We start from the raw sequence: 16776 nt of genomic DNA on the forward strand, positions 1-16776 counted from the left end.
CCCCCCCCTCTTTGTCTCTCTGTGTTTCAGACTTTGGATTGAGTAAGGAGGCCATCGACCATGATAAAAGAGCATATTCTTTTTGTGGAACAATAGAGTACATGGCTCCGGAGGTGGTGAACAGGAGAGGGCATACACAAAGTGCTGACTGGTGGTCATTTGGGGTACTTATGGTACGAATCTTTTAATTTTAAAACGATATGACATAATTAAATGTGTCAAAAGCAGCAGGCAGAAATGCACATTTTCATATTTGCCAAATAACATTATATAATGTGACATACTGTAATGTTCCAGTGTACTGGAATTTGGCTTTTTTCTGGCAGTAAAGCTGCTTAATTACCGTATCTGGCAGATTAGGTCCCATCACTTTCTGTAATCGTGCATCTGTTGGATTCTGCTTGTTTTGTTTGCCTGCCAGCTTAATTTGCTAATACTGAGAATGAGTTTAACATTCACTGAAACACAGCTGGTCTAAGAGACAGCCTATTTTATAAAATATAACACCATTTGTGGAAAAATCTATATTGCTTATCTCATCATAATTTCGAACACTTTAGTCTTTGAGACAGATAAAAATGAATTGGTCAACACTAGATTGGAATACAATTCAAACATTTCTAAACAGTTTGAACTAGCAGTTTTTAATTGGATTATTTCTAAATGCATTATGTTCTACATCTAGATATACCACACGATTTACTATAATATTTACTGGATTTTTCTCTTTAATAATTATTACTGTGAATATATGGCTTCCCTGCTCATAAGTGGAGGTTTGAGATAGAGGTCACAGATTAACAATTGCCTGTTTGAAACATAATGTTATATACTGTATTTCTTGGCATACTTACCTTATTTCATGTCAGTGTTATTTAAATTACAGCAACATTTATATTACAGAAACAGGCTGATGACGTGATGGAGCTCAAACCATAATGTAATAATTTCAAGGCACAACTTTTCAGCATAATCAATTAAAAGAAAGTATTATTCATATGCAGGGGAAGTGCAAATAACTAATGAAGCTTGCATTGAACGCAACATTTACCTTTACACCTCTATGCGCATTACCTTCACATGATCAGCTGACATTTTCTCTGACATTTATCATCTGTTTTCCAGTTTGAGATGTTGACAGGAACGTTACCGTTCCAAGGAAAAGATCGGAAGGAAACAATGGCGCTTATTTTAAAGTAAGTCCAATTCAAACTTTTAACATGTATTGTTCTTATTCTTAAAGCTTTTTATTGATGAAAAACCTACTGATCTGGGTATCATTAAGATGCTGTTTTTGATTCTTATATTCATGTGTCATTGAGGTTGTTACATATAATGTGTGTGCATCAAGCTGTTTCTTCTCTGTCCTGTACAGGGCAAAACTGGGAATGCCGCAGTTCCTCAGTCATGAAGTGCAGAGCTTACTAAGAGCACTCTTCAAGAGGAACCCTGCTAATCGACTAGGTAATTTACACATAAAACTTGGAAAATGTACGATAAGTATTCAGGTCAGTTCTTACCTGGAGGGCTTTGGCATACAGTTGGAGTACATGATAGCAGCGAACTTAAAGGAAATCAGTCATTTTAATTCTGATGTGTTAAATTATATTCTGCAATCTTTTCATAGTAAGCAGAAACACTGATACATTGTCATTTAAATGTAGCTAAATTAAAGCTACAGCAAGATCTTCCTGCTTTAATTGTCACAACAGACTCTTAGTATGCTAAAATGCAAGAGATAAGCATTACGTCACAACTGTCCAAGGATTCAAGCCATCATTGAATGAACTGAATGAATAGGTGCCATTTTGTCTGGTTGCCTAATATTTGTCTGCATCTGTGTGACTGATAGGTGCAGGACCAGATGGATTGGAGGAAATAAAAAGACATCGCTTCTTTGCATCGATAGACTGGATTGTAAGTACATTTCATCAGAAATTTTATGTTGTTTACATATTTGTATACATATTTTGTAAAAATAATACTTTAAAAAGAGTAATCAAAGACTCAATCAAACACAATTAAATGTTAATACTGCCATAGACATCTAGGGCTTTTTGTCAGCCACTAAAAGTCTGTAAGTAATATACCCTTCCAACTATCAACAGCTACACCTGGTTGCTCCTACAAACTGTGTATTGATTTTATGTTTCCACTTTCATGTAAAGGTGTTAGCCAGAAATCATTTTTGTCAGACATTTAAGACCTTTTTCATAAATACAACTTTGTTTTTTTCTGATCATGTGACAAAAGCAGTACCGGTCTACGCTTGTTGGCCTTGGTTAAATAAATTAAAAAACATTGAATCTATAAAGAAATCTTAATCACATGGTGACTACTTATATGTTTTTTTTTTATCCGGTTATGAAAACCCCGCAACTTCCTCAAGAGTTATCCACAACCATGAATCATTAAACTTCCTCGTGACATTTTTCAAGTGGCGAAGTCCTTGTCTTCCCAATCTGCCTTTACTTTATTGTAACGTTATCCTTTCGCAGAGGGTTTGCACATGCTCACATTTTCTGTCTGCAAACAATAGCTATGCTATCATAATCTAACCTTGACATTCACTCCTTCAACATATGCTGCTTAAAGAGGTTATTTGTTGAACTGAACACATTCAAAACGTATATTTACATTTATGCTGCATACACAAACAGCAGTTAAAATAAACTCAACAAGCTTAAGTTGGTAACAGGCAAAGAACGTATGTGAAAATATCCACAGGATGCTTTCAGTTTTCATTTAAACAACAATAACCATAAAAAGCGACAAGGCTTTAAAGAAGATCATCATACATGTACTTTGTATTCAGTGTGTTCCTTAATACAAGAGCCTTGCTCATGTTCACACTGGTGCATCCATTTATTTTGTATCCGAGTTCAGAAGCTTTGATTTTGGTTCATCTGCTGTTGTGAATAGTGCCGCTCTCATTTCTAACCAAATCCACTATTATCTGCTTTACATGCTCAGTAATCCCTGCCCTCACCACCGGCTTTCACTGTTCTCCTTGCTACATTACTACTTACTAGCCTCTGCCAAACACCACATTTCCCATTTACAGATGGTGTTGTTTGCTTGATGTGACAAGCTATCAATAAGAGGCTTACATTCTTTCTTGTACTATGCTAATCAAATCTCTGTGCTGTATCAGCAGAGTGCTTTGCTCTCTTGTCCATCAGAATCTTACTTGACTTTTCCCTGTGATCATCCGCTATTTCATATATGTCTTGATCTTTGAGGAGCTTCTCTCATAAAGCTGCTATTAAAAAATCAGCTTTATGTTTCTCATTGGCTATGCATCACAGGGAATGACGTTTTATCAAATAGCAAGTATACAGTAAAGCTGAATGCTAAAACATTTTTTCTAAGGCTGTTGGCCTCTATTATAGTTATTTAATGTGAGTTCTTATAGAGGCCCTGCCAGAATGTTCCCAGCAGGCGGTGAATGACAATACAATGGCGACATCTGCAGGCCATAGTCAGGAGTGCTTTTAGGAATACAAAATACACTATGTGCATACTCTGTTTACCCTTATATAAGACATCCAAGAGTTTTCATCTGAGATCACAAAATGTAATATACTATAGGTGTTATTTTCCATTACAGTCTATACAATTAAGATTTTTCATTATGCATTTACTGTGAAAATGTGGAATGTGGGGCACATTTCTGTGATACAAACAATGAAATATACAATATTTCATAATATTTCAAACAATGAAATATACAATATTTCATTGTTTATACTGAATCCATCAACTTTGAACATAGCAATTTAATGGACATTTCCAAAATGTGTTTACACAACAATATTTACAAACTATAAGCATCACTTTTACTTAGTTGTCATATAACAAATGTACACCTGATCAAGTGTTATATTGTGCTTAAACAAATGTTTGCTAATGAATGCTGTTATTGATGATTGTGATTGTTTTCTGTAGAAGTTGTACAGGAAGGAAATGAGGCCGCCATTCAAACCAACAGTTGGAAGACCTGAAGACACTTTCCATTTTGACCCTGAGTTCACCTCCAGAACGCCCACTGGTAACTGAAACAAACAAAAACATATTTATATATACAAACACACAACAAGAAAAAATAATTATGAAGTATTGTGAACCCATGTGTGTCTTTGCCTTACTAGATTCTCCAGGCCTTCCTCCAAGTGCAAACACACACCAGCTGTTTCGTGGCTTCAGCTTCGTTGCAACTAATCCAAGTCAGGAGCCCAGCGTTGCCACGGTAGCGCCTGCTCGTCAGGAGGTGAACAGCACCATCCCCATAGCAAAGGTATGTTTAAGAAAGCAGCGCATGTCCTATCTCCATATTTAATTAAATGACAAACTTGCATATTGATTGGATAACAAATGAACCATGTAGATAAATCACTGGATTGATCATTGCTTTATTAGGAACTGACAGATAAACACACTGGATAATTAAGCCATTGGCTATTTAATTATCCCGACCTTTCTAAATATTACCCTCATAAATCACGCTTTGCCATGTTATTACTGCAACTGACTGCTGAAGTTAAGCGATTATTCTCTTATCTAATATATGACTGTGTGTGTGTGTGTGTGTGTGTGTGTGTGTGTGTGTGTGTGTGTGTGTGTGTGTGTGTGTGTGTGTGTGTGTGTGTGTGTGTGTGTGTGTGTGTGTGTGTGTGTGTGTGTGTGTGTGTGTGTGTGTGTGTGTGCAGGTCCTGAAGAAGCAGGGTTATGATGCAGCCTGTGACATCTGGAGCATGGGGATCATGCTCTACACCATGATAGCTGGGTCAGTTAAAAGTTAAAAACTGAAAGTAATGAGGACATTTTCACCCTACTGCTGTGCAATATCAGAATATGCTAGGTTTTGTCAAAAGTGTTTTTTTCATGAGTTGAAGATCCTCGAGGGCTCCCTTTGGTCTGACCCCATCGCAGTTATTGTAATTCAACACACATTTGGACTCACCCTGTACATTTTTATTGTTATTGGCACAGTTTCAGTCCGTTTGCCAGCAGTTCTGAGGACAGCGCAGAGGAAATTCTGGCTCAAATCGGCTGCGGGAAATTCATTATCACAGGAGGGAACTGGGAACTTGTATCAGACTCTGCCAAGGTTAGATTTGTTTGTATGTCTTCAATGATAGACACACACAACATGTTTTTTCTTCCTGACCTCATGGACCTGGTTCTGACCAAATATAATGATATGTTTAACAGGACATTGTTATAAAGATGCTCCATGTGGACCCTCACCAGCGCCTGACTGCTCCCCAGGTACATTTTTAAGATAATATGACTTTGTCTGCTTTATTTGTATGGTAGTATTGATTATTTACAAACTGTTGAGTGGAAAGATTAGCAAGTATATTACAGATATCAGTACAAAAGTTTTCAAATGTATTTCTTTATATCTGTAGCTTTTGAGTAATGCATAAAGAAAACATTTGTGCTTTTATATCCATTAGGTTCTTCGTCACCCCTGGATTGTAGACAGAGGCCAGCTCTCTGACAAAGCTCTCAGCAGACAGGACGCTCTTACTGTCAAGGTCAGTGTGAATACAGTGAATATCGTCAGAACATCAGACATAATACGTGTTGTTCTCAGGCTTTCTGTGAGAAGCCATGTTACATCCTAATTGTAAGAGAATGATTGTTTCTCAGTATAATGTACAACAAATCAAAACACTGTAATATGTTTCTCTGTTTGTCCATCAGGTGGCACTGTCTGCCACTTATTTAGTAGTTTGAAAGATTTGACCAGTATTCATTTGATATGCTCTCTTGTTGTCCCACCAGGGTGCGCTGTCCGCCACCTACTCTGCTCTGAAGCGCTGCGCTCCTGCTCCGGTCCTGGAGCCGGTTCAGTCCTCCAGCCTGGCTCAGCGGCGAGGAATGAAGAAACTGGAGAGTCCCAAAGTTCACGCAGACCTTAAAGAAAGGGAGTAGCCTCAACAATCTGAATGAAAATGTTCTCTTTTTTAAAAGATTAACCTTTTTACAAAGAGCTCCTAGGCAAGACAAATGATATCCCAAAGGGACTGAAGGTATAATCAACTATAACAATTAAGGAATCCACTATCACTTCCGTTTACTCTACTCAAGGTGTACAGTTTTAACCTTTTACATTTTAAACTAATCTGATACTGTGCAATATGATTTGTATCATGTGGACCTGCACATAAAATGTGTGATTCCAATTGGAACAGAACCTAATGGCTTGAAGAAATTGAAAATGATTAGCCTAACATGAATAAATCCTGGAGACAGAGGGTTTCATTGAGTCTTTGAGAAGCCTTGCCCAATCCCTCTGTTGTCCTGTGAGTCGGTTTAGAAAAAAAACACCAAAATAGCATATTAACTTTAAGGTTGACCCTTGCACCATTTCTTACAGTAGGGTCATGGCTTTAAAATTGCCAATAAGTGAACTGATTTGCAGCAGATGTTTCGTTGGTCATAGATGTGAACAATAAGAGCTTTAGCTCAATTACACAGACATCTTGTTTTTATATATGAAAGTTTCAGTAGCTAAAGAAAAAGCCGTATCCAGTGCCACACAATGCCAAATAGTCTATTACTGAAATTCTCATTTAGCACATATGTCACCAGGAGTTCATGCCATACATTAATAGCGTCTTCCACAGTCAGTCCTCTAACATACATTATATCTAACAATAGATGTTAGAGTAACATGTATTTAAATGAGGTATTCTCACTGTGATTATTACATTTTTTCTCCAAACAAACCTCTGGCTTCTACAGAGTTATGCATGTAAAAAATGTAAATATCTTACCAAAGGGAATTACTGACTTAACAATACCATTGAAGACTTATTGTTTATAATATGCTAATAATTTTACCGTATGTATCGTTGTCTTCCATAATAACAGCCTTTGACTATCGCTTAATTTATGTGAAATGTATCACTGCAGCACTTCCCAGGTCAGATAGATCAGTAAGCTATAAAGCTATTTATGTTGAAAGGAGTTTGTCGTGTTTCATAACATATGTTATTTGGCTTAAGAGTAGCCCATCATATGGCTCATCCGAGAGCTCTGCAGCCGGTACTGCTTTTAACTCAGCATTCAGTGTGATATACCATCTTTCAGTGTGTGCTCAAAAGTGTCAAGTAACTACCAGTAAACTTCTGTTTGCTGTTTGTGTCTGCAAGCCAAATTGTTTGAGGACCACTGTGTCAGTGTTGTGTATATACTGTGTAATGCTGCTGCCCTGATTGGGTCTAATAAGTTGTACAATCATAAATACGAGGTAAGACTGAACAGGGTGTTTTGCAGATACGAGTAGCAATCTTTGTGCTGTACAGTTTGCCAGTAGGAGTGTAGATTATGATGCTTCAGAATATACACATACTTTGTGCTGTACAGTTTGCCAGTAGGAGTGTAGATTATGATGCTTCAGAATATACACATACTTACTGGTCAGATGAAAATAAAACATATTGTGAAGTGTAACTAATAAGCACTGTAGCAGAGATACAATATTCCTGTACATATTATGTTTGCTGATACATAGAGTGTATGAGAGGTGGAGCTGGGACTGATGCAGATACGGTTGTAGATGTTATATCGTACAACCAAAAGTTCAAGGTGCTGTAAATAATGTTTATTAATTTAAATTGTACATAAAGTGTTGTTCAACTATCAGCAATCAGTAAGACTGTATATATTGTGTTTGCAGATATATAGAAATTGTACATAATATATTGTGTTGTGCATCCATTGCTCAGAGTGTACATACTGTCTATACCTTGCCAATCACTGAAATTATTGGTTAAAATGCCAAAGTTTTACAAAGAGAGGAAAATAAAAACGGCACTGAAATGAGTAAATAGTTGTTTTTATTTTAAAGCATTTTGTGTACAGGCATGTGTAAATGTCTCTACCCAGAAATGACCAAAGTGCATAAGACGTAGTCATGTCTTAAAAATCAAAATATAACATTAATTGTATAATTTGTCAATAAATTGTTATTAAATAATAATATAATGTGTCATCAAAATATCATAAAAGATCAAGTATAGTATGGCATGAAATAGGTATTTTGAAAAGTCATACATCTTTAGTGTGTGTGTGTGTGTGTGTGTGTGTGTGTGTGCGTGCGTGCGTGCGTGCGTGCGTGCGTGTGTGTGCGTGTGTATGTAATGTGTATGTGTGTATGATGTATGTAATGTATATAATTAATTTAAGACTTCAGTTACTTTATATTTTTCTCCATGATAATGTGGAAGCAGGCCACTAGATGGCAACCAATCATAGCCTATGCTCTCACTCTTTCTCTTTCTTACTAGAAGTTGTTCCTTTAAAAGTGAAAAAAAGAAGAGAAAGAACACTTTAATTTATATCAACCACCAGCCTCACACGGTTCCATAAAAGCTTTTAGCAGGCGCTGCGCTGATGTGTCAGGTGGGTGTGGCAGGCTCATCAGCCCTGACATTTAAGTGCAGTAGTGCTCAGAGCAACAGGGATTGTAGGATATGAGTAGATACAGATGACAAGCCCCCCTGCCAAGATGATTGCAGTGGAGTGACAAGAGGAGACCAAACAACAGATAGAGGAAGGAGAAGGTGTCAGGAGGGGAGAGATGAAAGGCAAAAGAAAGAAAAAGAGCTTTGAGAAACAATAACTCAACCCAACAATTACAGCTTCATCAGAATTTAGATTATCCTTCAAAGAGGAAGAACTTCCAAATGTGTTTTGTCATCTTATTCAAAGTCAGTATAATTTCACTTTTATTATATTGCAAGGTAGTTTTGCCACACTTGTTTACTGTAGCTTCAACAAAACCATTTACTCACAATGTGGCATACATTCCCATAGTTGTGGTGTCAAGTGTTGGTCTTTAAATTAAAGAATTAAAGTAATGAGCATGAAGAGCTTCACATGGCTATCCTTCATCCGACGTCTAGGTCCCTGCAATACCAAACGACTCTGAGGCCAAACTGAGGCCTCAGAGTCGTACATTTGCATACTTTTATACATTATACATATAGCGTAGTACTGGTTGGATGGAAGCTGCATTTGTTTTTCCAGTACTCTAGTTCTAGTGCAAGGAGAAAAAGGTTTATTTGAATCCAATACAAACATAATTTTAGTGCCTTGTGCGAGGAGGCTCTGGGCTCAGGAGTTGGAGAGAAGATGAGAACTTTGTAGATATTCCTGACTCTAAAAGAACCAAGGGTTACTCGCACAACATTGTTTTGTCTCCTCTTAGGGTTTGTGATTATGTGATTTTGTATTACGTACATACTGTATAAGGCTGGGATAATAATAATAATATGTTACTTAAAGCTTTTGGTAAAATTCTCTATCCATGTGAACATGCTTTGCCAAAAACGTCTCTGATCAATTTGTGTTGCAAAGAACAATGAGGACAACTGGGCCTCACCGAGTTATTCTTCTCACTGAAGTGAAGAATGGAGTGTGAATCATGAAGTCATTTTTTGTAGCATTCCTCGGTCAACAGTTATACTGGCTACAGTATAAGTGAAGACAAAGGTGGATGCAAATAGGCCATGAAGAGCGGATGATGTTGAATTGGCTTTGAAATGTAAAATGCCAACACTCCCTTGTGTAACTGTATCTGTTCCTCTTCTGCTTAACATTTGTCCTCTGTCACAAAACAGAGTTCTGAAGACAAGCGACATACACACTCTGACAGGGACGGAGATCCCACCACCTATGGCACTGGGCGACACACACACGCACATGCACAAACACACACGCACACACACACACACACACACACACACGCACACACGCACACACGCACAGACCCACGGACACCCTGTGGCACTACAGCTAGACCTGCCACTCGGACGTTCACCGAATCAGACGGACAAATCTCCAACAGACGGCCCCTGACAAAGAGATTATCACCGTGACAGGAGAAGTGTGTGCAGCTGTGGGAGTTGGAGTTTACAGCGGGGAGATGGTGGGGGTGGGGAACAAACTCTTTATACATTCACACGTTTGGCTCTTCTCCGTCACTATGCCAGTGTCCAAGTCAAGGTTACCTGAGATGTTGTTACCCACTATACTCTTTACACAGAAACCTGCAGACAAACACTAATTGAGTCTTTTTTGTGAGTAGACTAACATTTTAATGGACAATAATAATGTTTTAAATTAGGTCCAACGATGAAGTGTTTCATTGTCTGAGACAACAGCCTTCGCCTTCTTCCACAATACAGAACATCACAGCTTGCCTCACATTATACATGAAGTAATTCCAACATCAATGTAAAACATGCAGAGCTCCTTTGCTTTCCATATTCTCAGTAGTATGTTAACTATCTTTGTAATATCAGGTAAATATCATAGACTGTACATGTAAAGGTAAATATACACTAAAATAATCATTATATACAGAATCATTTATGAGTGGTCAACTTAAAAATATTGCATGTTGCATGCTGTGTTTGACATTTTCTTCTCATTTTCTTTTCATTTTTGCATTTACAGGTGAAAGCGTTTTTCAAACTATATATGTTTGGCAGTGATTTTATAATATTGGCCATGTTGTTTCTTAAGTTGCAGTTTATTGAGCTCAGACACATGTAAAAGGAGCACAATTGCTCACCTTTCCCAAGTGTTTGGTCCCTGTTTATTGTGATTGGTTCCTCAGAATTTGACGATTAACAAGCAATTAGAAATTAAGAAAGGATGAAACAAGAAAGAAAACAAATTAAGCTACACTTACTGAAATAAGTGTAACTGTGACTTTTTCATTCAAACTGCTCTAACGTAATTGCCCATTTAAATCTATTTTTAAAAAATGACGAGTTTAGAATTAATTTTATTAGATTAATTATTTATAATCTCAAAATATTTTAACAAAAGATTACCAACAAGATGTGATCTAATTGCATAAAGGTACCAAGCAGTCACTGTGAATGAAATGGTTGATGGGACACAGTTTGATATTTCCTGGCACAGTTGTGAACAGACGACAAATTGCTACAATAATGGTGATATAATCATGTAATCCAAACACAAATACACTCAGAAGTCAAAGGTGCCGGCGGAGGATAAGTGAAGCTTTGCAGAAAGTCAATTAATCTTTGCAGTGGTCCCCCTTCCCTCCACCCTGCTTAAAAGCTTCATTTACCTCCTATGGAGAAGAGATAGAAACACCATTAGTGAGATGATGGCAGGACTAGAGAGGGGAAAGGAGAATCTCACAGTTGGATGAGCTGAAACAGTATAGGCCCCCGTCTCCTCAAAAAGTGTGTGTGTGCGGAAAAGGCGAGAGCATCTTCTGCATGGGTGAGCTCAATTAGGTTCTATCTTGATTATCAAAGGTAGTGGCGTACAACTTTTAAGGCGGAAGTGTGCCTCAACTCCTGAGGAGGAGGGAGGGGGCGCTGACCTGCGGAGTTGGACAGATAACAGCGGGGACACAGCTGAGGGGCTTCCTGCAGCAGAGAGGTGCTATGCAAGGCGTACAATAGGGGATAAGACCCCAACCATTATTTCCATATCCAAACCTATGTCTGTGTGCATTTGTGTGTGCGTGTGTGTGTGTAGCATGGGACCCCAGCTGGATAAATGATATTCATGTGTGTTTACATGCACGCGTTTGGGTGTGTGAAATGCCAGTGAGCATATAGGCTCTGCTTCACTGAGCTCGGCTGGCTACTGGAGCACAATTGGGGGTCTCTCTGTGTGAAAGAGGTCAAAACAAACACACACACACACACACACACACACACACACACACACACACACACAATAAGGAAGTTTGGCTGAATACTCATGACTTCGGTAATCAAACAATATGCAAATCAGTTCCTTTTCTATGCAGAGACAAAAAAGTCCCATAGGTCTGATGTCTGTATTAAGGACGTAGAATAAGTCCCAATACAGATGCCTATGGAATGCATTTTAAATACATGTCACAATATTACATTGCATTATTATGGATATTTCTTTGCATTTATATTAAATCCAGTCAAGTCAAGGTGCAACATGCTCTCTCTGCTCCCCGCTGATCTTAATTACTGTAGGTCTGATCTCAGGACAGCAGGGTTTTACTTGGATTAATAAAGTTGCTGCTAAAGGAAGGTCAAGTTGAATTGGTAGAGAGAGAGGATAGCAATGCCCAGGGCTGAAGACGTGAGGGGGTAACTACAGGCGGGAGGCCCAGTCTTCATCTTCTTAATTACAAGGGGCTTCAAGTGTCGACCCTGAGGAGGAATACCAGCCAATAACATGCGTGTTGTTCAATATATGCTCTATTACATGTTTCATAGTGTTCAGACTCCTTCAGGGGGTAACAGGCCTCTGGCTGACATCAGGATTGTCAAACTAATCACTTAAGACTCTTCAAATGGCACAGAGTACTACTCTCTTCATATAGATATCTCCACAACTCCCATGTGAATGTGTGTCTGTGGTTTACTGTGTATGCATGCCTGTTTGTCTATCATGTAAACAAATGTTTTGTCCCAGTTAACTAGGTCCCAGTCGGACCAAACCTATTTGGCATTGGTCCGCTGATGCCGGTGAGCACGCGTTTGGGTTGCAGCAATATATATGCGGGCAGATGTGTGTGTTGTGGATGTGGCAGCCGGGGGACAGCATGCTGCTGCTGACACTGGGCCTGTCCGCCTGGTGTGCCCCTTTCTGCACCAGTAGAGCTGGCACTGCCTCCTGCCTCTGCCCAGCCGAGTCGCAGTGCGCCAGCTGGGCGCTACCAGGAGAGGCCCTGCAGAGAGAGGACGCAGGTCAGACGTGACAGAGGGACACATAGAGAGAGAGAGAGAGAGAGAGAGAGAGAGAGAGAGAGAGAGAGAGAGAGGGAGAGGTGTGGAGTAAAGTTGCAAGGTTTGGATACAGAGAAGGGATACAAACATATTGGGAGAGGAAAGGAAAGGAAGCAATACAAGCTTACTTATAAGTCCTTTTTTAAACACTTAATGGAAGTACCAACAGTGTGACCTCTTAGATTATTTTCCATTTTTCTTTATCTTTCAAAGTATCCCTATATTTGAATATATAACCCCTTTATATACAACAGGGAGATTTTGTGTAATTGTACCACATTGTACTGCAAATGTACCAAAAGAGATACATACCTACTTATTCTAGCTGAGGTCATTTAAAACATCTCATGTTGTACTTGTTACTTCTCATTGCTTCTCTTTTACTGTATACTTATACTGTATTTAAAGATATATCTTTAAATATTAGAAAAGTTTGTTACATCTTAGCAGAATTTGCTTTCTGTTTGTGAGAATCTTACATTTGCGGGTAATTTTTACCAGCAAACATCTAAGATTTATGCCAAATATTTCTACAAATTAGCTCCTTTTTTTGAAAATCCTCACCCAATATTATTTTAACCTGTAACGGACACACCCCTGTTTTAATGCTGCTGTACCCAGTAGTTAGACTGTTCCGTTTAACAGGTTTGTTCCAGTTCTATTATTCAATTAGGCAAATTTCCCGTCAACTCTTCTGTGTGCATATTTGTCGCCTTCTTGCAGTCTGCAGCGAGGTGAGACAAATGAGGTTTAATCTGAGGTAACAGCTGATGTAACCTGCTACTTGTAAAGGACACAAAGAGGTTGCCAACGATTACACAATTTAAATGTTTCCATTTATAGCTCCAATCTGAGGTTTTCTGATGGTAAAAAAAATGTTAGGCACTTGAGCTCATTTGGTGCTTGGGAACACCTCGAGACGAGCCTCTGTGTTTCTTAGTTTGCTCATCTAACTGTAAGGAACAGGTTTTGCAATGTACACCGATTATGGGAATTGGAGACCTGCTTAAGAAAATCACAATGTGTGCTCATCCACCAGGAAGTAGCACTGTGTGAAATATGATTGGCTGTGTGACATTTTCACATAATCATTTATTAAAATGTAAACTTTGTTTTAAATTATTCAAAGAATCAAATGTGTTAAAATGGCCAACTTAATTGTCCATATACCAATACGCTTTAAAAAAATTCAAAGCACTTATTGACGCAGAACAATCACTAAGCTTGAAGCGTATGCCTTATTTAGTTTGTTCCTTTTTTGACCCTGCATAGCCTTTTCAATATTACATATTTAATCATTGTTATTCTTAAATTAATATATGTTAAATGTAGTGCTTTGCCTAACTTCATTCATGTGTGGTTTCCCACAGCCGATGTTTGTCACACATTGAAAATGTTTCCAAGCAATACACAACGTTAAGCAAAGAACTGACATAAAAATACTTTTCTATCACAGGAATTGCTCACACTGATAATTTTCACGTTTATCACACTTATATTTGGATAAGGTTGTGGTGATAGGTATTTGCAAAAGGTTAAGGAAAGCTTATGCATTAATTGATTAGTCAACTGAGTTTGCCTGAGTCATAGGAAATATATAATAAATCATACTTATTACATCTACACACTTTTTGCATTTTAGGACATACAATTGATATCCTACATGTCCTTATCCTATTGGGAAACTTTATGGTGAAATCTGGTTGAATTGATGAACTACTTTTTAAATCATGCTACATAGATATTTAACTTTTGATAACTGCTAAACAACTTCCAACAACAGCTAAAGATCCAACATCCAAAAGTGATGTTTCAATAAAAAAGGAGGTTGGAGTGTATCTTAATGATCCTGATCTGGCATATTGTCACTCTGGTCAGTCTATAAACTCATAATTTAATTAAGATAAGCCCAAGCATGCCCAAGTTATCCGACCCTTTCATAGGAGACTCAGTCAGATACACTGAAAGAGAACTCAATAGAAAGAAATCCAACTGAAATTTAATATAACCCAACATTTAGATGAAGAGTGTACAAGAAAGCAACAAGAACAAAGACTGCTGATTACTCTGATGCAGATGACACATTTGGAATATTTTTGAATAAACATTTTGTATCCATGCTTGATGAGGAGGAGGAAACACTGCTGACTGAAAGTGGGGCACCGACAACAAGGAAAAAACAAGTTAGGTTATTTATACAACATATAGATGTGAAATACAGAAATATATGTAACTCTGCTGGCTGAGAGGATAACAGCCATGGTGATACACCTCTACCAACACATCCCTGTGTAATCCAGTCCCTTTCTGCAAGGCCGTCCCTTAAGAACCAGAATCAATGGAGAAGTCATTAAACCCTCAAGAGCAAAGCCCGTAAAAACCCTCACCTCCCTTCTCCTTCCACTCCTGCCCTCCTACCCCTCCACAGACACACTCCCGACGCCCCACCCTAGCCTTCTCCAAAGCGGCCTCTCACCCGCCCCCCTCTCCATCCACGGGCCATGGTCGGCTGGGGCAGGCTGGCACAGCTGCGCCGGGAGCCGTGCTGTCACAGGCGGTTAGGGTGACAGCCACTCACACTTCATAATGTCCCTCTCACAGGTCACCGAGCGACAAGCTGGGTCACCTCGCTCCAGCAGGCCGCCCCAAGGAAAGCAGAGTGCCCCCCCACCACCTCCTCTCCATCAGATCTCCCCCAACCCACCCTCCATCCATCCACCCCTCCACCCTCCTATTGCCCAGGAAAATCGAGAGACAGGAGGGGGCAGGTGGAGGGAAGAGGTGCTCTGTGGTGCTGGGCAAGGCTACTAAGCACACCGGAGACTACATCAGGGTCACCATTAGGGCGAAGAGTTCCTCTGATACTGGCGATGCTGGCAGAGAGGGTTAGGGTCAGTGTGAGCTGCTTTGAGGAATATCATGGTGACACTTTCAATACTGTCTGTAGGTAGTGGTGCCGGATACAATGCAGCAACATTCGGGCTCAATTAGATCAAACTTAATGTTTGGAACGTTTTTTAATCCAATACCAAGTATATTATGCCTTTTAACCATACTTATAATATATCATGTATTTCAATGTGCCTTTAGAACTTTATATTTAAAGTTATAATCACTCGTAGATATTCACAATGTCTTACGACATGTCAAATGAGCTTCATTATACTTCATAACTATTCAACCATTGACTTATCTTAATTAATTATAAATCCCATAGTTGTAGGACCCATTATAATCCTATTGTGATGCATTATAATTACTGTTAAATAATTATAAGTTGATTAAAAATGTATCTAAATAATAATTGTTTAAATGCAAAACAACACACTAAATATTGTATAATAATTGTTAATCAACCTCAAGCTAAACATGACCACTTATAATCAAATCACAATGCAATAAAGCAGTACAAACACCTTTAATGTATTACAACAATGGATATTATGATAACTAAGACTCTTGCAAATATTATTCTAAGAGAGTGACCAGGGATTGTGAAGTATTAGGACACTGCTAACCTTTAAAGTCCTTTATAATGTATTTGGATTATTGATATAAAGCATAAGGAATAGTAATGAGTGATTACAACTAAATGACACAGTGCAATAAGCACTTTAAAACACATTGTAAACAGGATTATATTGCATTATAGAGAAAGTGCTCCAAAGTTGTTTTTTATTTATCAGGATTATAGGAGGGAATCTGTTTTTAAATGGATTTGATTTTTCTTGTCATCCTTCATATGGGTAAGGGGATGGTGAATTTGGTAATGGCCATAGGAGAGCACCATATATATGCTCCTGATGTCGTCCATCTGTCAATAATGTGCATTACCTCTGCACTCAACCACATTGTGAAGTCTGATCTGATAGCAATACAAGACTGAAGAGACAACATTAAAATTCACATTAATGGCTCTCAGTGATGGTCCCTCTAATTGGTTTGCCATTTTCCCCTAATGCATCACTTTCAGGTCGTCTCTATTAGGACTGACTAT

General features: G+C 38.5%; 1 protein-coding gene across 1 annotated transcript in view; it reads right to left on the reverse strand.

Moving 5' to 3' along the window:
* The window catches only part of LOC104967371 (ribosomal protein S6 kinase alpha-2-like), a 7269-nt gene extending 6174 nt beyond the window's left edge, over positions 1–1095 (reverse strand). Inside the window, exon 1 of the mRNA XM_010796780.1 lies at positions 1075–1095. Within this exon, the coding sequence (XP_010795082.1) occupies positions 1075–1095 (21 nt within the window). The remainder of the gene's footprint in view (positions 1–1074) is intronic.
* Between the last annotated feature and the right edge of the window lie 15681 nt (positions 1096–16776).

This window comes from Notothenia coriiceps, unplaced genomic scaffold, assembly GCF_000735185.1.
Source record: "Notothenia coriiceps isolate Sejong01 unplaced genomic scaffold, NC01 NC01_scaffold00037250, whole genome shotgun sequence".
In the NCBI taxonomy this organism is placed as follows: Eukaryota; Metazoa; Chordata; class Actinopteri; order Perciformes; family Nototheniidae; genus Notothenia; species Notothenia coriiceps.